The sequence below is a fragment of the Maniola jurtina genome, chromosome 28 (assembly GCF_905333055.1).
Source record: "Maniola jurtina chromosome 28, ilManJurt1.1, whole genome shotgun sequence".
Taxonomy (NCBI): Eukaryota; Metazoa; Arthropoda; class Insecta; order Lepidoptera; family Nymphalidae; genus Maniola; species Maniola jurtina.
The window spans coordinates 6,627,276-6,651,861 of NC_060056.1; the positions used below are offsets into that span (position 1 = coordinate 6,627,276).

Below are 24,586 nucleotides of genomic sequence, written 5' to 3' on the forward strand. Positions count from 1 at the left end.
GATGACGTTAGGATATTACACAGACTAATACAATACCGTAACATCTCCCTTTTTTTTTTTTTTTTTTTTTAACACTAGGTACTAACTGTTAACAATTTTATTATTATGACAACGACAGATTTTTTATATTTTATAAACACAAGTATATACATAGTACAAGTACAACATTATTTATTATAACACCACAAGAAAATCACTTATGACTATCCAGGCTGCATGGTTTACAACCTTTGCCTTTCTCGATACATTGACAGACTACTACTAAAATTGACATTTGTTTTTTGAACCTTTACCTTTCCTGAAAAATAATTTAAATACTAACATTTTGTTTACATCTTTAAATAATTGAAATACTAACAAACTTACTAACAAATAACAATTTCATTTTGTTTACATCTTTATAGGTATACTGACTGTGTTGTGTGCTGTGGAAAATGATATTATGTGTGTACTGACTGTTTAATGATAAACTGACGGTTTCTCCTAAACTGTCCTAGTTCACTATTTATTAGATAACTTCTAGGTTCAGGACCTATCTGGATAATAACTCCAGGAACCCATTTTTTGTGTTCAGGTTTGTGTTTAAATAAGATTTTATCACCTACATGTAATGGTTTAAGAATTTTTTGTATGTTTATTATAATAAAATTTTGTGTATGACTTTTGTTTTTCATTTAATTTCTTTATTTTATTCATATCACAAAGCTTAGGTAGCAAGTTTTCTTTTCCAGTAGGAACTACTGTACGCAGTTGTCTAGACATACACAGCTCTGCTGGTGAATATTGACTTTGTTTAGGGGTATTTCTGTACAAAAGTAATGCTAAATACATATCAGATTTGTCAGTTTTACACTTAATTAACATATTTTTTATAGTTCCAATAGTCCTTTCAACTAAACCATTTGACCTACTTAAGTATGGACTAGAAGTTATGTGTTCTATGTCCCATTCTTGAGTGAATAACTTAAACTCTTTGCTATTAAACGGGGGGCCATTGTCTGTTATTGCAATCCTGCAAATTCCATGACGGGCCAATATTGACTTTAAATGTGTAATTACTTGGCTAGCTGAATAGCCTGATGTTAACTTGGCAAGTTCTATATACTTTGAATAATAGTCAACTACCATTAAGTATTTAGTTCGTTCAAATTCAAAAATATCTATACCAATTTTGTACCATGGTATGTTTTCATACTCATGTTGCATAATTGGTTCTTTACTATTATTTCGACGGTAAGATAGACAAATGTTACATTGACCTATATATTTTTCTATATCATTTTGCATATTTGGCCAAAAGACTGTAGTTTTTGCTAGACGGATTGAGCTGTTTATACCTTGATGGGCAGAATGAATTAGTTTTAATATATACTCTCTCATTGACTCTGGGATTATAATGCAGTTAGATTTGAAGACAACGTTATCAATGACATATATTTGATCTTTGAGACTATAATAAGATTTGACTGACTGACTAACTGAACGCTTATGTTCAGGCCATCCGTTGTGACAATATTGAATTATTTGACTTAATGTTTGATCTTGGACTGTAGACTCTTGAATTTCTTTTAATTTCTCTGGACTGACTGACAAATTAGACATTATTATATTAACATGTAAATCTATATCTTGATCAACTTCTGACAAACAAGTTTCACTTAATGCTGCTCTAGACAAAGTATCTGCAATATATAAGTAACGACCAGGCTTGTATACAACAGTTAGATCATACGGCTGCAATCTAAGCATGATTCTTTGCAATCTTGGGGGAATGTCATATAGAGCTTTTTTGAAAAGAGTTATGAGAGGTTTGTGGTCTGTCTCCACTGTTATGTTATGACCATATATGTATTGGTGGTACCAAAATGGTACCACCAATACAATACAAATATAATGGTGGTGGAAATAAAAGATGGATGCTCTTGGATTTGATTTTATTTCCATTCACACGACACAGACAGACATTGTATCAAGACAGCGATAGGTGACAAGTGACAAGTATGTGACAAGTGACAGATGACGTTAGGATATTACACAGACTAATACAATACCGTAACACCTGTATATAAAATTGTTAGCGTGGGAACTCTTTTATTTTCCTGGAAAAGTAGCCCATGTCCATCCCTGGGATTTAAGTTAACTTTGTGCCCATCCGTTAAACAGATGTTCCGTGAAAACTAGCAGACAGACAGACAGACACATTTTTATATGTATTTATAATATTTATATGGATTTGTCAGTATTATGACAGTTTTATATGGATTAATTAGGTGATTTTAAAAGGGTAATTATTTCGTCGGCGACTAAATCCGTGTGGCCAAAATAACACAAATGTTGATAAAATAGCCCTTTCTTTGGGCTTTGTCGTAGTCGGGTCAACAAGATGAACGCTGTGTCTTGTCAGGATTGACAGTAGCTGTATGTTTTTATGTCTGTGGTGTCGCTTTGATGGCGGCGCGTCGCCGCGGGGGCGGGGGCGGGCGGGGCGGGGCGGGGGCGGGCGGGCGGCGCGGAGCGTAGAGGCGCGTAGAGGCGACACAAAGCGCTCTACAAACAAGAGATGAGGACAACAACGACTCGTGACTTGCGCTGACCGTTGACACGAGGCCACCAGCGATGTACGGTTTCATTAAAAAGTTTCAAAACAAAACCGACTTCAATAATCACAAACATTAAAAATTAAAAATAATTTAAGTTTTTACAGAATTTATTATGAAAAATTAATGATTTATGACGTATAGGTCTCTTGTAGGGACTTCCACAGCCGCGGTCTCTCCAAGCTTAGCATATTAAAGAATTTAAGATGTAGGTATCTACAGCTAAACTTTTACACAACCCTGCTGCATTCGAATAAAAAAACCGGCCAAGTGCGAATTTCGCAGAGAGGTTTCGTATTTTTTTGACATTTTGCACGATAAATCAAAAACTATTATGCATAAAAATAAATAAAGATCTGTTTTAGAATGTACGAGTACAGGTAAATCCCTTTCATAATGATACCCCGCTTGGTATTCTTGACAGACAGGACAGACGGACAGACAAACAGACAACAGAGTGAACCTATAAGGGTTCCATTTTTCCTTTTGAGATACGGAACCCTAAAAACAAGCCAAAAATAATTGTCATCAACGAAAGCTATACAGTTCTCTTCCCAAGGCCACCTCCAAAAGTAAAAGTAAGTCAAACACAGCGCGACACAGTGTGGGGTGACACTGTGTCGCTGCAAGCGATATCATTATGTGTTTGTGTGTTTGTGTGTTTGTGTGTCGCTCACACGTCACTGATGCAGCGCGGGGAGCTTTTTTTGAGTTCAAGTTGCAAGCTGAAGCGGTTTCACTACCCTAGCTACTAATGATATAGGTTACTTTTTATCTTGGAAGATCTTACCTTAATTCACTCAGATGCTACAAGAAACGCTATGGTCTTACATCACAATCCTTACACTATTCCGAGTGATATTTGGCTATAATTTTTTTTATAAATCAATATGGCGGCTGTGTGGCGCCATTTTCAAAAGTGAAAAACTCTTTTTAGTTCTTTAAAGTTATTTCAATTCAATTCAATTTTTTTTAATGCGAATTTGGGTTAGTTTATAGATCTTAACACTATTCTTTAAAATAGGTTAGGTTCTGCTAAGTTCTACCTTACGGCATGCAATAATACAATAACATGTATACCATGTTGTCATTTAAATAATATATATTATTAAGAAAGTAATAATTCATTTGTAATATCTTGTCAGTTAAATTACCATTGTTAGAGTAATAACTTTTTTCTATTAAAATTTCATTAATTTTGTCGCAAAAGAAGGAATCCCAATCGTCGCTATAATATCTTTTGGCAAGTGATTATAGAGTATTGAAATTGGATTTTCGGCTGAGTTTTTGGAGAGCAATCGTAGTTTTAACTGTGCAATTTATATATTTTTATTTTTGTTCTAGCCTCTCGCTCGCTCGGCTCTCATAGCTCGCTCCGTCCCGCTCTGAACGAGCGCTCACGTATTTCAGCGCTCGTGAAAGAACAAAGCAAATAAAAACCAGTTCCCGGCGTCAAGTGCCAGTTAACTACTAACCTGCACGTTGTACGTGGGCTGCCTTTGTACAATTGTTATTGTAACTTTACCTTTTACGGTTACACAGCCTTGTCTATGTTACAGAACTCTTATCGCTCAAAACTACTAATTGCAATTCGGACAAAAGTAGCTTTGAGTGAAATGTCGGTCTCGCTGCAATATGAATCGTCGTTATCGCTGCCTCACTACTGAGCACGTGGCTTGTCATACAATGAGAAGAATTTGGGTATAAATGATAAATAAATCACACTAATATTATAAAGGCGAAAGTTTGTATGTGTGTGTGTGTGTGTGTGTGTGTGTGTGTGTATGTTTGTTACTCCTCCTACTTGACAGATTTGGCTGAAATTTGGAATGGAGATAGATAATATCCTGGATTAGCATGTGCTAATCCAGGATATTATCTAATAAAAGTAGCCTATGTAGGCTACTTTTTATCCCGGAAAATCAAAGAGTTCCCACGGGAATTTTAAAAAACCTACATCCACGCGAACGAAGTCGCGGGTATCAGCTAGCAAATAATAAAGCTTTATTTAATTCCATACAAAGTTATTACAAGTTGTTGATAATGAAGTTAGCGAACTTGATAATTATGATTAGTAAGTTAATATTACAAATGAAAATATTATGGTCGTTACAAATTATTTACATAGTAAGTAATAATGTTGTTATTTTGTATGGACCCCCTTGTGGGTGAAAGCCTTCTCCAAGGAGTTCCATCTCTAACTATAAGATTTGGCTATAGGCTAGGTACTCTACCACAACAAGTCATGCAGGTTCCCTCACGATGTTTTCCTTCACCGTCCAGTAAGTGATATTTGTATTGTTAAAAACGCACATAACTCTGAAAATTTAGAAGTGCTTGCCCGGGGTCGAACCCTTGACCCTCGTCCTTTGAACAGAGCTTTCAGAGTCTCGATGGCTCAACGGTTGAGGAGCGGACTGAATTCCCACTCGTTGCACTATTGTCGTACCCACTCCTGGCACAAGCTTTAGGCTTAATTGGAGGGGAAAGGGGAGTTTTAGTCATGATTAGTATGGCTAATATTCTTTTTTGAAAAAAAAAAAAACCACTAGGCTGTCGTCTCGTGTACCTGAGGCCGTAAGTCAGCGATGTCGGATCGATGAACTCAATTACAGTAATGGTTGCCGCTCAGATTCCCGCCGCGCATAATCTATGACTCGCAGACCAACTCGACGCAGACAAAACTTCTTTTTATTCTGTTTAATGGCTTATAGTAGTGCCACACCAGACGTAGAGGAAGCTAGGTAAATCATGGACCTATTATACTACAGCTTTATGATGTAAATCCATACTAAAACGATTTAGGTAATTTTATTTCCCACCATTACAAAGCTATGTTATCCAGAAATGACACAGGCTATAATATTAGGTACTAGATCATGCCTACGATTTTTTATGATTTAGGTTTTCGAAAAATCCAGTGGGAACTCTGCTTTTCCGGGATGAAAAGTCGCCTATGTCAGCAAGCTGCCCGAATCTTCTAGACCAGGGGTCTCCAAACTTTGAAGCCTTAGGGCCATAATGATTTTGTCAGTATGTTCCAAGGGCCAAAACAGTTTAATTTTTTTCTGCCCATAACTATATTTCTAGCTAGACTAGTAACAAGTGCGCGACCTAAGCAAATAAGCGTTTTTTTTTGCATTTCAATTAATTTAAATATTATTTAACGATATTTATTAGCTATTAATATGCTTAAAAGCTTAAATACTTCAGGTAAGTTATCTGCGTCATCATTTCTGTGATTAAGTTTTACCTTGCAAGTAAATAAAACCTAGCAATTATCATTATTATGTGTTTTCTTCTTCAACTTATCACAGCAATAGTAACAACAATAAGAAATTGGCTGTCGCGGGCCGGATTGATGACACTAGTTTTAAGCTGTTGCGGGCCGAATTGATGGCACTGGCGGGCTGGATTTGGCCCGCGGGCCGTAGTTTGGAGACCCCTGTTTTAGACAAACGCGCTACAACCTAGACCTCATCATTATCTTCTATTAGCAGACTAGCTGACGCCCGCGACTTCGCCCGTGTGGATTTAGATTTTTCGGAATCCCATGAGAACTCTTTGATTTTTCGGGATGAAAAGTAGCCTATGTGCTAATCCAGATTATTATCTATCTCCATTTTGAATTTCAGCCAAATCCGTCCAGTGTTTTTGCGTGAAGGAGTAACAAACAAACACACACACACATATACACACAAACTTTCCCCTTTATAATATTTGTGTGATATGAAGTGGATTGTCGTCACACTTAAGCCTATCTCACAAAGAACAGCTCTGTGCTCAGTTGGTCTGTGTAACGTGCGGCGGCGGACAAGTGCGGCGCGTCCCGCGGGACCGGGAACCGGGACGCGGCGCGACACTGCGGGACATTCGTCATGTCTCTATAGTCGTTATTCCTCATCACTGAGGGTCGCGACCCCTTCCCATTAATCCTATAATGGTAGGAGTTCTCTTTGGATATTCATGCGGTGGGCTCCTAGATCCTTCCGCATACAACTCACTAAGAGAACGAGATTTCGACTTTTAGGTTAATTGACAGTTATTATCAGATGTTAGTAATAATAACCGGGACCGACGGCTCAACGTGCTCTGCGAAGCACGGGGGAAACGAAAAGGCCAAATTCGGACCTCTGTAGTCGGTCACCGATCCAATTACCGAGTTGGGTGAACATTGCTTAACAATCACAATCGGTGTGATAACTAGGCCACACGTCCTTCATTATGTACCGCTAGCTTTTGTGGAGACCTCACCCGCGAGGAGTTGAGGCAAGAAGCCCCAGCGCAGCCTACTACAACATACCAACATAACAAGCCTGCAAAGGTGAACCGTACTTTTGACATGACAGTAATTGACGTATAGAGTTAAAATGGCGCATTTCGTACGGACCTATGGTACGGACTAATACCTCATATGGAGAGCCGCGCCGTAAGTCTGTCACAGCTGTCACTCCGCGTGACGCGGTAATCCCGTGTCACATCGCGTTAACTGACGCGTTTTGCTGAAGCACAGTTTGTTACATCTCTCCTGTTTCTCGTATTACTTACTGTGGGTCGTGACCCCTGTCCAATAGTGACGAAATGATCATAACCGTCACTCCGCGGGCGATGCAGCGAGCTGTGTGCGGAGTTGCTCTACGTGATCCAATCGGATATGAGGAGCTCCGTAGGAGAACCAGAGTAAAGTTGAACGATTGAAAAGAGCAACCGCCGAGTTTCTTGCTGGTTCTTCTCGGTAGGAACGGCATTCCGAACCAGTGGTAAATTATTTGACGATTCAAAAGCACTTGTAAAAGTTTATTTGAATAAAAATCTATTCTATTCTATTCTAACCGACATACCTCAACGGGTTGCGAAGCTGAAGTGGCAATGGGCAGGCACATATTTTTTTTTTTTTTTTTTATTCACTATAGGTAAGCGCTTGACCACAATCACACCTGATGGAAAGTGATGATGTGATCTAAGATGGGACACGTTTACCTAGAAGGTGCCTATTCACTCTTGTTTTAAAGATACCCGGATTGTAATTGGTAGGAAACACAGATCGCGGAAGAGTATTCCAAACCTTAGCCATGCGTATGAGGAATGAAGACGCAAAACGTTTTGTGCGTGTAGATGGAATGTCGACGACATAAGGATGGAAACTCGCCCGACGTCTTGCGGTTCGGTGGTAAAATGGTGAAGGGGGGACAAGATCGAAAAGTTCCTGTGCACACTCTCCGAAATATATCCTATAAAATACCGATAAGCCGGCGACCTTACGGCGGTGATCGAGACTTTGAAGTTTCGCCAACAAAGGAGAGTCTTCGCCTATAAGTCTCCTAGCTCGACGGTCAACGGCATCCAGAGCCGCTGTAACATAGTTTGAATAAAGTTGAAAACTAAAACCCGACTGCGAGCGTCTAAATAAACGCTCAAAATATTATAGTAAAATTGTTTTTCTGTCGCTTGGTATATTTTAATGTTGAGGACATTTTATTAATGAACTCAGAATTGTTTCCTCTTTCATTTGACATCCCAGTCGATGCAATAGCAAAAATAATAATTTTGGACCCTCCACCTTTCTTGACGTAACACCCGTTAGGTCAATTTTTGTCGTATAAAATCGCCTGTCACCCGGACCTTTACGACGAATCAATTGACACCTCATTATTTTATCAAAATCGGCCCAGTAGTTTAGGCGCTACGATCGAACATACAGAATTTGGATACAAACATACATACATACATACATACACACATAGACTGCTAAAATCATAACCCTTCCTTTCGGCTTTGTCGCAGTCGGGTAAAACCGATAGACGACCGACCGAGGTGCTTGAATGGCACCTCGCACTGGAAAGCGCAGGTTGGGAGCTCAGTCTGTTTGTTTGCAGTGGGTTCCATCGCATGTTGACATTACCAGCAACGACAACGTGGACGCCACTGGTGGACACCCTCGCTAAACAAGCCTGCCTCGATGCTGTGAACACTCCGATAGAACCTTTTTAACCGACTTCAAAAAAGGAGGAGGTTCTCAATTCGTCGGAATCTTTTTTTTTAAATTGATAGTGTAAAATACACATTGTTATGTAGAATACGCAAAACACTTTGTGGCTTTCAACAACTTACGTGGGAGGTGTCGATTTAAATTTATTTTATACATTAGTTGTTATAATTATTATTGTTTTAAGTAACATTGAAATAGAAAAAAACACTAAGATTTTCAAAGAACTATAATTTCAAACGTCTTTGCTAATTACAAAAGATTTAAAACAAGAAACATTCACTAAGGTGCCATTTTCAAAGGAACACAAAAGTCGTCTGTGGACTCGTGTATTATATTGCCTCTGAGATAAATAGCTAAAGAAAATGGCGTCGCTTAATTAGAGGCTTTTAAAGTAACTAGAGTGTGTCGACATCGGGCAAGATGATTACTCCTCAATGTACTGTATTGTCACAGTGTATATAGAGATACAGTAGTCCCGCGACTTTCATCTCGTGGTAAGTGATGACACTCGTCAGCACGGGGCCCTGACTGGCCAACCCAGCAGCTCCCATAGCCCACCAACCTTGCGGCTATAATGAGTGCCGAAACGCGGGAGGGCTCTTTCCTGGGGCACCTTCTTGACTCCCTACAAGTTATTGTTTCTCATCCTTGTCGCCATCAAGATAAAGGAGATTTCCTTCATCGATCGTGTTGTCTCCTGTTATTGCGTACTAAAGGATGCCCGCGACTTCATCCACGTGGATTTAGATTTTTATAGATCCCGGGGGAACTGTTTGATTTTCCGAGATAAAAAGTAGCCTATGTCCGTCCCAGGGATATAAATCAACTCTGTACCAAATTTCGTCAGAATCGGTTAAACTGTTGGGCCGTGAAAAGGTAGCAGACAGACAGGTAGACAGACACATTTTCGCATTTGTAATATAAGTACGGAACTGTCTTCGCTCTCGCTTCACTTCTGAGGTACAATAATCGTCGTCAAATGCATGTAGCTCATAATAAAAAAGAAAAATTCAAGTCGATGGCAGTTAATGAATTGTCGATTTAGCTGCTGTTAGGCTCACCGTACACTGTGTAGACGGCTTCGTGGAACCTCTGTATGTAATATCGTTACACTGTGGTGTTCTGCAGGTGAGTGCTCCGGCAGATTAAACCCAGCCGCGATGCACTCACGCAGACCAGAGAGCAGATTATGCGAGAGCACGACGCGGTATTGTTGTACTACATACTATATACATATATACAGAATATATATAACGGAGGCCGAGGGTGTTATCAGGTTATCGTGGGCATATTTTTCACTTTTTTTTATTACTTTGTAGGCGCTTCTAATGATTATTAAGATTGAAGCATGATCTAACCACTAGTAAACCTGGATAATAACTAAGCGGATATGTCAGGATAGCAACCTTTAGATTAACCGAGCTTTCGTGGGCGTACTAACGATATTCTTGGACTATCAAGTGATATTGAACTACCTGCAACTACAAACATGATAACTCTCACTTACTGCACATGGCAACTTCCAGCGTAACTAGGTAAACCTAACCTAACCTACCTAGACCGGCTCCTTCCACCCCTACACCGGCCCCAAACCAACCATCTAACCTAATCACCACAATAACAACTCGTTCAACCACCAGTACCACTTTAGGTAACCACTATTCTAAAACCTACAGTTACAGTACGACACTCACACACCGTATCTACTGAGAACCTACTCGCACCGAAGCCAGAACAATAATGAATCAAAGAGAATATAATCACTACTGGAATGAATCGCCAATCGCTACGCAAATATTCTGGTAATAAAATGCGAGAGTGAATTCTGAACACAGCAACGCGTGCCGATCAAAATCCAACTCTGACAGTGACAGCTAAACAAATATGGCTGCGTTTTTCACGTAACGTTACTTTTCACGGAGTCTATGACATTAAAAACTCTTTTTAATATTGACTCTACGACATATATATACTTTATACTGTATGGAACAACGTCTGCGGGTTACATAGTATATGCTTGTATATTCGGAAGGTTGTAAGTTCCATGAAGCGCGCACCGTTGTCTTTCCGGATTCATGTGTGTGACTCGCTATAACGGTGAAGGATGTCAGGAAACTTGCATGTGTCATATCAAGATAATTTTATGTCTATATTTATTATGCTAAAACTGACCCAATCATAAAGTTGAAGATTAAATTAGATATTTACTGTAATATTTTTACGGAAACGTTACTATTCCACTACTGGATCCAATGTCAATGTACTGCTTAATATTAACAATTGTAGTTAAGTCCGGTATTTAGGAATAAGACAATATGTAAAATATTATGATGCAAATTATCAATACATATCACTAATTATTAATTGTAAATTAAATACTGTCACTATACTAGGGTTGACATTATACTGCCGGATGTAATATACAGTTGTCAAGTTATTATGTGAAATAATATGTAAACCTTCCATTTATTATATCATTAATTATTGTTGTCAAATTAATAATATGTAATCCGTAAATACAATGTAACTAGTGATATTATTAATATTAATTAAATATTGTCAACATACTGTTAGGTTGGTAGTTGGTACATTGTTGATACAATGTACCAACCTTCAAATAAATATTAAGATCACGTGACTGCCGACTCCCACCTTGTTTGCGATGACGGTAATTATAAAAGTACCCTACCTCGACAGAGGTGGCTGATTCTAGTGTTATAATTCAAACAGTAAGCACAGTCTTGTGTTGTAATTCAAATAGTAAAGACTTCAGTCTTGTATTATAATTCAAACGATGAAGTTCTCCACTTCAGAGCAAACAAGGGCGGCAGGCTATACCAAAGTTAAGTATTCTTATATTTTATTATAATTATATAATTAATATAATTAACAAATATGTACTACCTATTTACTATTTATTGTATGTTGTAATGGTTTTTAAAAGACGTGTGTCGTGGAGTTTCTTTGCCCTTTCTTCTACACGACTAAACACCTTTGCGAAACGGGCGGTAGATTCATTTTTAAATAAATAGATCTATGCTGAACAATACAACAAAATACAGATAGATCTATAAAGATTAAAGTAAGAAAGATATCTGAATAAACGATTAATTATTATTATTATTATCCAGCTTGGTTTGTTTTACTTATGTGTTTACTACCTACCCTCTTTTGGTAATCAATTACTTTTATCTATTGAGATAAAAGTATACACCAGGTTATTAACTTATTTTATTTTAGAAACCAGTTTAGGATTCTTACTTTTATAAAATAATGCAGTAGTTGCTTTGCTTGATTTTAATTGTTAAATGATTTAACATTTAGGCTTTACCTGACAAAATCATAGCTACCTACAAGTTTAAATAAAAGATAGATGATAACTTTTATTAGTCATCATTTAAGCCCACTCTGTAACCCGAAATCTAACATCAGAAGTGGGATACGATAAGTTCTTGTCAAGATATTAATACTTTTCAAATGCTTTCAGTAATTGTGGATGCGGCCTCTTGTCGAAGCGACAGGCTGCTGCCTGTCGACGATGGCACTTGGTACTGGAGATCCGATGGCCAGAGGGTGATGAACAACCCTGTCGTCCGGGGCACTTGTTGCTTGTGTAGCACCGCTAGTTAAAACGTCGCTCCGTTTACGAAACTCAACGCTACAGCTAAGTTTTAGTGTTTAATTTTTTTTGTAATGAGGATAGTCCTAGAAGTTTTAAACAATTAACCAAACCACGTGTTTGTGGTATAATTTTATTTAGATAGTGATAAATCTAGTTAGGCGTCAGATTGGCCGAGCGTTTTGATAAAAGTATATAAACAATGTTGAATTAATTAGAAAATTATAATGTACTAAAACGAAAAAAAAAAACAAACAGTAATAATTGTATATTATGTGGTACATTGTTTTATCTCAACGAATAAAACAAATTCTAATCTGTTCTATTTCGGTCTGGCGTCTAGCTCTGTGTAGTCGTAGTTTTGATGACAGTTACATTGACATTGAATCTTTGAATATTGTGTTACGAATGACACAATCATACTTAATTTATATTTTTTTTTTTTTGGTTGTCGCTACTTTGTTACAAATGACACCATTTTAATTTTTTTGTCGGTATTTTTGCTACCGCAGTTTATTTAATTTCACTGACTACAATGTTCTATTTTCCTATGTACTTTGAGAGCGAAGTACTTATAAGAATGGCCGAGCAATATATAAAATATACTAATAATCTAAATGCTAAATGACACAATCTTATATATTTTTTTTAAGTTGGTATTTTTGTTGCCACAATTATTAAATTTCACTGGCTGCAGTATTCTATTTTCCTATGTACTTCGAGAACGAAGTACTTATCAGAATGGCCGAGCAATATATAAAATATACTAATAATCTAAATGCTAAATGACACAAAAGAAAGAAAAAAAAAAGAAAAAAAAAAAAACTGTGCTAGGTACAAATGTTTAAAAAAAAAACCGCAGTAGTTACAACTGTAACTGTACAAATGTAAAAAAAAAAAAAACAAAAAAAAAAAACAAACAGAGATTCCCGAATGGGACACTTATTATTGAGATTCCCGAATGGGACGAAATTGAGATTCCCGAATGGGACAAATACTATTGAGATTCCCGAATGGGACAAATACTATTGAGATTCCCGAATGGGACGAAATTGAGATTCCCGAATGGGACAAATACTATTGAGATTCCCGAATGGGACGAAATTGAGATTCCCGAATGGGACAAATTCACATACTATTGAGATTCCCGAATGGGACGAAATTGAGATTCCCGAATGGGACAAATGTTTTGAGATTCCCGAATGGGACGAAATTGAGATTCCCGAATGGGACAAATATTATAAATGTTTTTACTGTCGAATAAGACAAAAAAAAAACCAAAAAAAAAAAACCAAAAAAAAACCAAAAAAAAAAAACCAAAAAAAAAAAAAAAAAAAAAAACAAAAAAAAAAACTAAAAACTATATAATGTATAGTCTCCCGAATGGGTAGATATTTTTATTACTTTATAACAAAGTACTTGCCAGTATGGCCGTCTCATATCACGATGATTTTGATGTCTATTTATACAAACATTTATTTTTCCCTATGTACTTCGAGAGCGAAGTACTTGTCAGTATGGCCGTGTCATATCAAGATAATTTTATGTCTATATTTATTATGCTAAAACTGACCCAATCATAAAGTTGAAGATTAAATTAGATATTTACTGTAATATTTTTACGGAAACGTTACTATTCCACTACTGGATCCAATGTCAATGTACTGCTTAATATTAACAATTGTAGTTAAGTCCGGTATTTAGGAATAAGACAATATGTAAAATATTATGATGCAAATTATCAATACATATCACTAATTATTAATTGTAAATTAAATACTGTCACTATACTAGGGTTGACATTATACTGCCGGATGTAATATACAGTTGTCAAGTTATTATGTGAAATAATATGTAAACCTTCCATTTATTATATCATTAATTATTGTTGTCAAATTAATAATATGTAATCCGTAAATACAATGTAACTAGTGATATTATTAATATTAATTAAATATTGTCAACATACTGTTAGGTTGGTAGTTGGTACATTGTTGATACAATGTACCAACCTTCAAATAAATATTAAGATCACGTGACTGCCGACTCCCACCTTGTTTGCGATGACGGTAATTATAAAAGTACCCTACCTCGACAGAGGTGGCTGATTCTAGTGTTATAATTCAAACAGTAAGCACAGTCTTGTGTTGTAATTCAAATAGTAAAGACTTCAGTCTTGTATTATAATTCAAACGATGAAGTTCTCCACTTCAGAGCAAACAAGGGCGGCAGGCTATACCAAAGTTAAGTATTCTTATATTTTATTATAATTATATAATTAATATAATTAACAAATATGTACTACCTATTTACTATTTATTGTATGTTGTAATGGTTTTTAAAAGACGTGTGTCGTGGAGTTTCTTTGCCCTTTCTTCTACACGACTAAACACCTTTGCGAAACGGGCGGTAGATTCATTTTTAAATAAATAGATCTATGCTGAACAATACAACAAAATACAGATAGATCTATAAAGATTAAAGTAAGAAAGATATCTGAATAAACGATTAATTATTATTATTATTATCCAGCTTGGTTTGTTTTACTTATGTGTTTACTACCTACCCTCTTTTGGTAATCAATTACTTTTATCTATTGAGATAAAAGTATACACCAGGTTATTAACTTATTTTATTTTAGAAACCAGTTTAGGATTCTTACTTTTATAAAATAATGCAGTAGTTGCTTTGCTTGATTTTAATTGTTAAATGATTTAACATTTAGGCTTTACCTGACAAAATCATAGCTACCTACAAGTTTAAATAAAAGATAGATGATAACTTTTATTAGTCATCATTTAAGCCCACTCTGTAACCCGAAATCTAACACATGCTTGAGAATCCATATTCCATATCCATATTATCCGTAGTATATAATATTATAAATGCGAAAGTGTGTCTGTCTGTCTATTTGCTACCAGGTCACGGTTCGACAGTTTAACCGATTCTGACGAAATTCGGTATAGATTTAGCTTATATCCCGCGGACAGATATAGGCTACTTTTCATCCCGGAAAGTCAAAGAGTTCCCGCAGGATTTCGGAAAAACTGAATCCACGCGGATGAAGTCGCGGGCGTCAGCTAGTAGTTGCTATGGCCCCTTCTCGCTGTGAGAGCAGAGTCGGTGCGCGGTGCGGGTACTGACGGGCGGGTCTGTTGCAGAAGACGAGTTCGACGACGCGGGCTCCAACGTGTGGTGTCCCGGCGCGCGCTACCGCCCCGAGCCGCCCGACGCGCTCGCGCGCGCGTCGCACTTCACGCAGCACGAGATCAAGCTCATGTACCGCGGGTTCAAGCAGGTGCGTACTCTGCCTGCTGCCTTCCCGACGAGTCATAGTGTGACTTGTGCGAGGCGCGCGCTACCGCCCCGAGCCGCCCGACGCGCTCGCGCGCGCGTCGCACTTCACGCAGCACGAGATCAAGCTCATGTACCGCGGGTTCAAGCAGGTGCGTACTCTGCCTGCTGCCTTCCCGACGAGTCATAGTGTGACTTGTGCGAGGCGCGCGCTACCGCCCCGAGCCGCCCAACGCGCTCGCGCGCGCGTCGCACTTCACGCAGCACGAGATCAAGCTCATGTACCGCGGGTTCAAGCAGGTGCGTACTCTGCCTGCTGCCTTCCCGACGAGTCATAGTGTGACTTGTGCGAGGCGCGCGCTACCGCCCCGAGCCGCCCGACGCGCTCGCGCGCGCGTCGCACTTCACGCAGCACGAGATCAAAGCTCATGTACCGCGGGTTCAAGCAGGTGCGTACTCTGCCTGCTGCCTTCCCGACGAGTCATAGTGTGACTTGTGCGAGGCGCGCGCTACCGATTGGGTGATGAGTATCCGTTTACGTGCAATAAGGATGTTTTAGCGCGTGGTCAAAACCGGAACTAACGCCGCCATCTTGTGAAGTGTCACGCTGTCCCCTTGTCTGTGGTGTTGTTAAGTAAACAATCTGAAATTCGCTGGTTAAAAAAAAAACAAAAATTAGAGCCATACTTAACTCCACGATATATCCTGGTAATGAATACAGCATAAATGTCTGTATCTTACAGCTAAATCGAGCACTAAGTAATAATGTAAGGTGAGAAGGTAAACATGATAAGATATAGCAAAATGCCCAAAATTAAAATACAACTAAAACTTTTCTGAAAGGTAATCATTAGTCGAGTAATATGTCACTAATATGATAACAATTCACAGCGACTAATTAGTGTAGCGAGGGAATATTTGTCTCGCTTGAGTCATTAATCAGGCTAAATGGGTATCGGTGTAAACTGTAGAGTGGTCGCCACTCGCCGACACTTCACTCGCCGAGAGCGGTGCGTCGCAGTGCCACTCGTAGCGGCCACAGGCGGACCTACTTCAGGAGTTAACTACTAGCTACACTAGCTCGTAGCCTCGATAGCTCAACGGTTGAGGAGCGGACTGAAAACCGAAAGGTCGGCGGTTCAAACCTCACCCGTTGCACTATTGCCGTACCTACTATTAGCATAAGCTTTACGCTTAGTTGGAGGGGAATATTAGTCATCATAGTAAACTTGACTAATTTTTTTTTTAAAAAAGCTATATCGTTGGTTTGGGGATTCAATTTGGAACACGTACCCACCTCTTATTTTTCGGAGTTATGTGCGCTTTAAGAAATGAAATGTCACTTGCTTTAACGGTAATGAAAAACATTGTGAAGAAACCTGCATGCTTGAGAGTTCTCCATATAATGCTCTCAAAGGCGTGTGAACTAATCCGCTCTATTAGACTATGAACAAATCGTTCTCATTCTGAGGAGATAGACATGTACTGAGTAGCAAGTGGCTGGGTGATGATGATGAAGCTACTTTACAACGTACAGCCAAAAAACTAACACAGCCACATTTATTTACGCTAATAAATTAACGTTAATCAAGCTCACTGGGGCATCGCAAGCTGTGAGCGCCTCTTATATCTTATAGTGGTTCACATTAACTACTTACGAAAATTATCACATTAAGTATTTTGGTACGACGCTTTGTAGATACACTGGTAGCCAAATATGAAGATAATAATTATACTATAAATGAGTATATAACGAGTTATGTCTATTCATCAGGAATGCCCGACCGGCGTGGTGGACGAGGAGGCCTTCAAGAACATCTTCTCGCAGTTCTTTCCTCTTGGTGGTGAGTGAACACATGATTTTTTTCGTCATTTTGCTCGATAAATCCAACACTATATTGCGTAAAAATAAATAAAATCTGTTTCATAATGTACGGGTACAGCCCTTCCATATGAAATCCCATGGTAAAGTTTAAGATAATTCCTATACCATGGGATACCCTTTGAAATTTTAAATCCCCAATTTTCCCTTCTTAAAAATATTTTTCGATTTTTTTGATTCCAACAAGGTTGGGCCACTATTGTGTACAAATATTTCAAAAATCGACTGTGACAGACGAACAGGCGGACGGAGAAAGTAGCTTAAGGGTTTTTACCAATTTAGTACGGGACTCTAAAAAACAAAAAGCCTCTTCTTCCTCACGCCACAGAAACTTAATTAAACAAAACACCTAAATAAAAACCGCGTTCCTAAGTCCATTACAAGTTTAAACTGCACTAGCTTTTTATTTCATACGATTGTGGTCTTTAATGTTATGGGTTAAAGTGCATTATTGTTTGCGACGAGTATGTTTCAATTGAAGTGTAAAAGTAGTGAAGGTAAGTTTGCGAGGCCGTATCTCGTCAAGTTGTAGAAGTTAAATGTTTTGTGTACGAGTCAGGGGGATAAGCTGTTGAACAGAATAATACGATCATTTTCTATTGTGTCTTTTGGAGTTTCGTAGTATAATAAGGATCCCTGGTTTCGTTTCGTCCGTCCGTCTGTTTGTATGTCACAGGCACAGTGTATTCCGCTCAAGCGAAGCCGGGGCGGGAGACTATTCTAATTTAATCGGAATATAATCACACAAGTCAAAATGTCTTTACTCTGTGTATACTGTACATATACTATGACTCTACTCCATAATATTGTAAAACAAAACATCATCCTATAATAATTAATGCTTAAATACCTAAACTCAAATTGTTAAGGAAAGCCGGCCAAATGCGAGTCAGACTCGCGCACCGATGGTTCCGTACTAGGATATTTTTTCCGACATTTTGCATGATAAATCAAAGACATGACAAATCTATGCATAAAAATGAATAAAAATCTGTTTTAGAAATAACAAGTAGTGAAGCCCTTTCATAGGAGTATGACCCACACTTGGTACACTTTAAAAATTGAAAATACGAATTATTTGTTCATGAACATTTTAATTTTTTTTGGTGCTGCAATCACAATTTCATGGTTTTCGAATTTTTCTCCTTACATGTGCTATAAGACCTATCTACCTGCTAAGTTTCATGATTCTAGGTCAACGGATAGTATCCTATAGGTTTCTTGACAGACACGACAGACAGCAAAGTGATCCTATAAGGGTTCTGTTTTTCACGAAACCCTAAAAATTGCATGAAACTTTATAAGAGTGTATGTTTGTGTGTTACAGACGCATCTCAGTACGCGCACTTCGTGTTCAACACGGTGAAGCACAAGCAGAGCGGGAAGCTCAACTTCGAGGTGAGCCGCGTCGTGTGACGTCATCGTCACTCAGCCTAACTATCTACAGCTCAAATTCCATCCAAGTCACTCCAACCGTCTCGAAGACAGAATCATAAACAGACAGACAGACAAAAAATAGTAATTCATTTATTGGAAATTGTGTATATTTTTACAATAAGCTCCCGGAATACATATTGAAGATATCTCTAAACACGTTCAAAGTTAGGTATTATTAAATGTAAACTTGTTGATAAATCTTACTATAAAGGATTATTTAAATGATAAGAAAGCTTGCGAATGAGTTACTTAAACGGCTTTGATAGTTCTAGATAGGCAAACTTGGAGGATTAAGCCTTCTTCAGCCGAGAAAACTTCAGCTTTAGTATTAAAAGAACACTTTTATGTTACACGCCATGACATGGCTGCGCGCAGGCAGCCAACCGACAACAGAAATCAAAATTCTCGATTGCCACAATACATACAGTTCAACACTAATAAGTTAAATGATTTTGTGAAGTGGTTATAATGAAAAGAATACCTGAGCTGGCCGAGTTGTGTTACTATAGTTCCGTAATTAACTAGCACCACAAACTACAACATCTTACAAATCTAAAGATTCTGGCCATCAGAAGGAGTATAATAGTACCTCTTTGAATAAAATGATTTGAGTTTTTGTTTTAGTTTCACCGTCTTATATGCAATACAATATTACTTGCTTTTTTTTTTTAATTAAGTACTTACTTTTTTTAAATGAAAATATTGCAATAAAACTTAAAGCTAGCCTTTTCTAATTACTATAAAAATCATGCCCGCGTGGAATGGTGCCAAGAATACTGGCTGCATTTCCGCGTTGGCCAGCCAGGCTGATCCGTTGCGCAAAAAATGAGCCAGCCCTTCTGTCACCCGATGAGGCTATTAAACGTGGTGAAATGTCTCGTAATTTTTTTTTTGCACTAAACACTTGCTTTCAAGTCACGTAAAGTCTTGAGCGTTTAATTTTAAAACTGATATTTTAACTGAAATCTGGAAAACCACACAGATTGAACTGATATCAGTTCTCGGTTGAACCCGGGACCTCCCGCGCTCAGCACTGCGCCGGAGGGGCACGTTGCGCCTCTCAGGTGAGCTCGTAAAACTGTGATGGCTCCGAGACGCGAATTCGATAGCATTGACTCGGTTTTATGCGACACCAGAACGTGCCTCACACCGCCATTACCGTGTATACAGGGCCCTATTCTGCCGACTATACGACTCGGTTGCTGTAAATTATGTTTATTGGATACCATAAAGCTATTTTTTCTGATAATAAAATATTTTAAAGTAGATAAAGCCCGCGACTTCGTCCGCAAATGTTTAGATTTATCAAAAATCCCGCGGGAACTCTGGTGCCTATGACCGTCCCCGGGAATTGGGATGCGAGCTATCCCTGTTATGTTTAAAGAGTTTTTTTTTCTCAAAAAGAAAAGTTCTAAATATAATTATAGAAGAAATAGATGAAAAAAACTGTTTTGACCTAATAATTAGGTTAAAAATATCTAAACATTAAGTCACAAACTAAATCCTGACTCATCAATCAAAGAGTATGTAATCACTTGTCATCAATGTCCCGCTCAAAAAGGCACTTAGAAAGCAAGCTAGAAAGCTGAAATTTTGCGGTTTACAGATTCCTTTTATGATTAACTAACTGACGCCCGCGACTTCGTTCGCGTTACGCGTGGATATAGGTTTTTAAAAATCTTATAGGAATTCTTTAATTTTCCGGGATAAAAAGTTGCCTATGTGTTAATATAATCTATCAACATCTTAGAATAAAAACCCATTCTAAATTTCAGCCAAATCCGTCCGGTAGTTTTTGCGCGATTAAGTAACAAACATCCATACATACACACAAACTTTCGCCGCTTATAATATTATGTGTAATGTAGACAAAGAATAAGGCCGGATAATTCGAAATTCCAACGAGGTAGCGAATAAAAAAGCCAAGTGGAGCCGCTGACGGTAGCTAGTAAAATCCAAATTTATATTTTGTAACCTTGATTAGCAGGCCATTTAAGTAGAATGTTGTAACCTCAGCGCCGATCTACAAGTCACCTTATAAATGAATTCCGAATACGCCATTAAAAGCCCATTAGCCTGTTATACAGCGTACCTACTATGTCGAAGCCTGTATCGCGATCATATTATATTATCATATCAATATGATCGATACACATTCAAATCTTACACTGAAAACATGTCAAGGAGACGTGAATACATGTAAAGTAGAGATGCGCCAACCTACTCGGTACTTAGCAAACTCGGCGATATTTTATGTACTCCTACTCGGCCGAATAACTCGGTTTAAATGCCGAGTATTCGGTTAAGTCCAACAAAGATACACAATACAAAGCTAACAGCCTTCAATCACTGTAAACAGTGCTTGCAAAGTTGCAGGTGCACATAAATTAATGTTCTCGTCAAGTATTCCAAATGTGGACATCTTGTGTATCATGTTTTGCCCACCACATAAATAGGTTTTAGTGTTGTGGTTCTTAATAATTTTAAGTTGCAAATCGGCTATCACGATCATCATAATAATGTATAAATCTGTTTTCGCGCCTTACATCTACGTAATCCTAAATCGATTAACTCGGCCGAGTACTCGGTTTGGCGCAAATAAAACCGAGTAAAACTCGGTACTCGATATAATTTGTACTCGGTACATCTCTAATGTATAGACGTATAATAATATGTGTATACAGATGAGGCCCTTGATCTGGTCCATGTTATTGGCTTGATTATGATTTTGTCCGATTTTCGCAGAATAGGGCTTGACTTTTTGTGCTTTTATATAATTTTTAGTTGAATGAAAATGAATAAAATATTATTTTAGAGCCCCCTACTGAAATAAGCAATCCTTGTAATTTAGCTCGGTCCGTCTGTTTGTTTGTCACGACTGTTTTAAATTAAACTAAAGGAGTTGTATTGTTGAAATCTAAGTTTTTGAAAATATCTTCTTTAGAGTAGGTATACGGCAATTGGGGTATGAGGCGGGAGACGCCCCGCACACCCGCACGTCCGTCACCCTGATTGCTATGTCGACCTGTCGCGTACTATAGGCATCTTCTAAGCGACATCGTTGCCTTGTCTGTGATTTACAAGATTTCCCATTAAAATATTAAGGTTCAAAGTTAAGATTCAATGAGGATTAACATGCATTTAAGATTAAATATTTTTACGGAAATCTGACAAATCACAGACACCAAGTAGGTAAGTACCCAAATAGCCGTGAAAGATGTAAGTTCATTTGTTAGATGTCGGGTAAAAAGTAGAAACTAAACGAATGGAATACGAACGCGCAGCTTAGACCCTGCTGGCTTTACAAACTTGACCTTTAGCATGTCCTATACAAGTTGTTGGTTAGTCAAATAAAATAAAATAAATGTCGGCTCTGCGGAAAAGTTTCCAGGAAACTCTTTTAACTTATTTCTTTTTTTAAATATGCTTTACCTTTAAATCATAATGACAGCTAAAAATATTATCTTATGAGCTAGCACACACGCCGAAGAACAGGTTTCTACCATCGATGGTTTCTACATGTACAAGCGCCTTTCGAAACCAAACAAAATGACATCAAAAATGAAAATCTTAAAAATACATAGCGGATTTTGCACGCGCAGCGATGATTCGTCGCTCAGTAATCAATCAAGACAGACAAACTAATTAAGTAATCAACCAAATTATTAATCAGTGATAAATATTAATAATTTAATCACACTTCAATTATAGTGTGATAATGATTATGTCATCAATATGTCAACAGTGAAACAATAACTGCCAATAACACAACAACACGACAGCTCATCAGTTCGCGACACATAGTACGATATAGCGTGAGGTTTGCTATGTTGACCTGTTGTAGTCTGAGAGACCAGTGCTAGAAACGAAGTACAAACTATTTCAATATTGTTTGCGTCCTTTTAACACAGTTTCGTATTCATAATATGTATTAAGTAGTATCTGTCCCCGACTTTGTCCGCGTTGACTACGCGTGGTTGAGTTTTCAAAAATCCTTTCTTTGTAATAGCTATCGTATCGTATGTATTTCAGTCGTAATATCTGCATGCCGAATGCTAGCCCGATCCGTCCAGTAGTTTGAGCTGTGCGTTGACAGATCAGTCAGTCAGCTTTCCCTTTATTCCGGATGTAACCAGACCGCTAGCAAAAGTTTAGCGTTATTACCAATGCCAATAACCATTTCAAGGATACTTGGAGTTTTAGTTAGGAATTTTCAAATCCGCATTGTATAGCGCGCAAAACTCGGGTCAATGTCCCACTTACGACGAGGCATTGAATTGTAGTGATCTATTTTCGGAGCCATCGTTGACCTCTAGCGTCAGTCAGATGTTTTATTTGCAATTTTTTATGGTATGTTATCAGTAATCATCAAGTACTATCACCTGTCTTCGGTTTTGCTAGCGTTCTGGTTAAACTCTGTATACATAGACTGTCTCTCACACTACACGCAATCGCATCAACACGGGCTCGTTAAGTCGATCGGCGGTAGTGTGGTGACAGCAACGAGCGGCGTGCAGGCGTCGTGTACATGTCGCTGTGGCCTGCGGCAGGAGTTCCTGGGCACGCTGTCGCGCGTGGGGCGCGGCTCGCGGCAGGAGAAGCTGTCGTGGGTGTTCGCGCTGTACGACGCGGACGGCGACGGCCGCATCTCGCGCGCCGAGATGCTGGCCGTGGTGCAGGCCGTGTACGAGCTGCTGGGCCGCGCCGCCGCGCCGCCCGTGCCGCGCGGCGCCGCCGAGGACCACGTCGACAGGATCTTCCACGTGAGTCCACACCGCTCCTCCGCCAGACACGCGATCACCCAGTGGAGAGGCACAAGTAGAACCTGTCAGTGATGTTATTGTTGCAGCTGATGGACACGAACGCGGACGGCGTGGTGACGCCGGACGAGCTGGCGCGCTGGTGCGCGCGCGACCCCGCGCTGCTCAGCTCGCTGGACACGCTCGACACCGTGTTGTGATCCGCCCCCACCCCCTCCCGCTCCCCGTCCACGCCCGACCCGCTGCACACCTGCTCCACCACGCTCGACCCCCTCCACACCTGCTCCGCCAGGGACCTCGCGCCCAAGCCCTCCGCCGCCCCGCACCCGCACAGGCCCTACTCCAAAGTCCACAACTACACCTGCTCGAGACTCTTCGACCCCCACCACACCTGCTCGTCCGCGCTGGACGCGCTCAAGTCGCAGTCCAGCAAAACTATCGACAGGTTCGACCGCTCCGCGACCGACCTGGCGACCGACGCGGCCCGATCCGACACCAACTCCGACAGATCCATACCCAAGTCGGAGCTGGGCGCGGACAGGTCCGACGGCAAGTCGGACCGGTCGGACGTGTCCAGCAAGTCGTCGGCGACGAGCGGGCGGCTGGTGGCCAACATCCGGCCGTCGCCCAAGGGCGTGGCCGTCCCCGTCACCGCGTCCCCCCGCACCCCGCGCAGCGCCGGGGGGACTCCGCCGCCGCCGCCGCCCAGGAACGTACGGAGGTTGGTCACCTTTGATAGTGTCAAGAACTCCTTTGTTGAGTCAAAAGCACTTAAGAGCTTGGAATTGGGATAGGTCCCATGGCCAGCACAAATCTAAGCTCAGCTAAGGGCTTGGCTCTGCTAGAGATCTCATAACCTTTTAACAGTGAAAGCATATTGACCTTGTGAGTCTTGGCAACCAAAAAATGAAATGTTTTTGATGTTGTCCTATTGTTTATTATCCAGAGCAACTGACTGCGGCAACCAAATTATTTCTTCCAAGTTCTTTCAATTTAATCAGCATTTAG

At 39.4% G+C, this 24,586-nt stretch overlaps 1 protein-coding gene across 3 annotated transcripts in view; it reads left to right on the forward strand.

Annotated features, from left to right (window-relative positions):
• The window catches only part of LOC123879387 (calsenilin-like), a 50,613-nt gene extending 26,809 nt beyond the window's left edge, over nt 1-23,804 (forward strand). Inside the window, exons 4-8 of one of the 3 annotated variants that reach the window (XM_045927045.1) lie at nt 15,367-15,503; nt 17,274-17,343; nt 18,709-18,779; nt 23,369-23,581; nt 23,668-23,804. In XM_045927045.1, coding sequence (XP_045783001.1) covers nt 15,367-15,503; nt 17,274-17,343; nt 18,709-18,779; nt 23,369-23,581; nt 23,668-23,778 — 602 coding nt within the window. In that variant the 3' untranslated portion in view covers nt 23,779-23,804. Of the gene's footprint in view, nt 1-15,366; nt 15,504-15,563; nt 15,652-17,273; nt 17,344-18,708; nt 18,780-23,368; nt 23,582-23,667 lie in introns of those variants that run through there. The other 2 variants (XM_045927047.1, XM_045927048.1) reach the window with 2 other exon arrangements.
• The last annotated feature ends 782 nt before the right edge of the window (nt 23,805-24,586 follow it).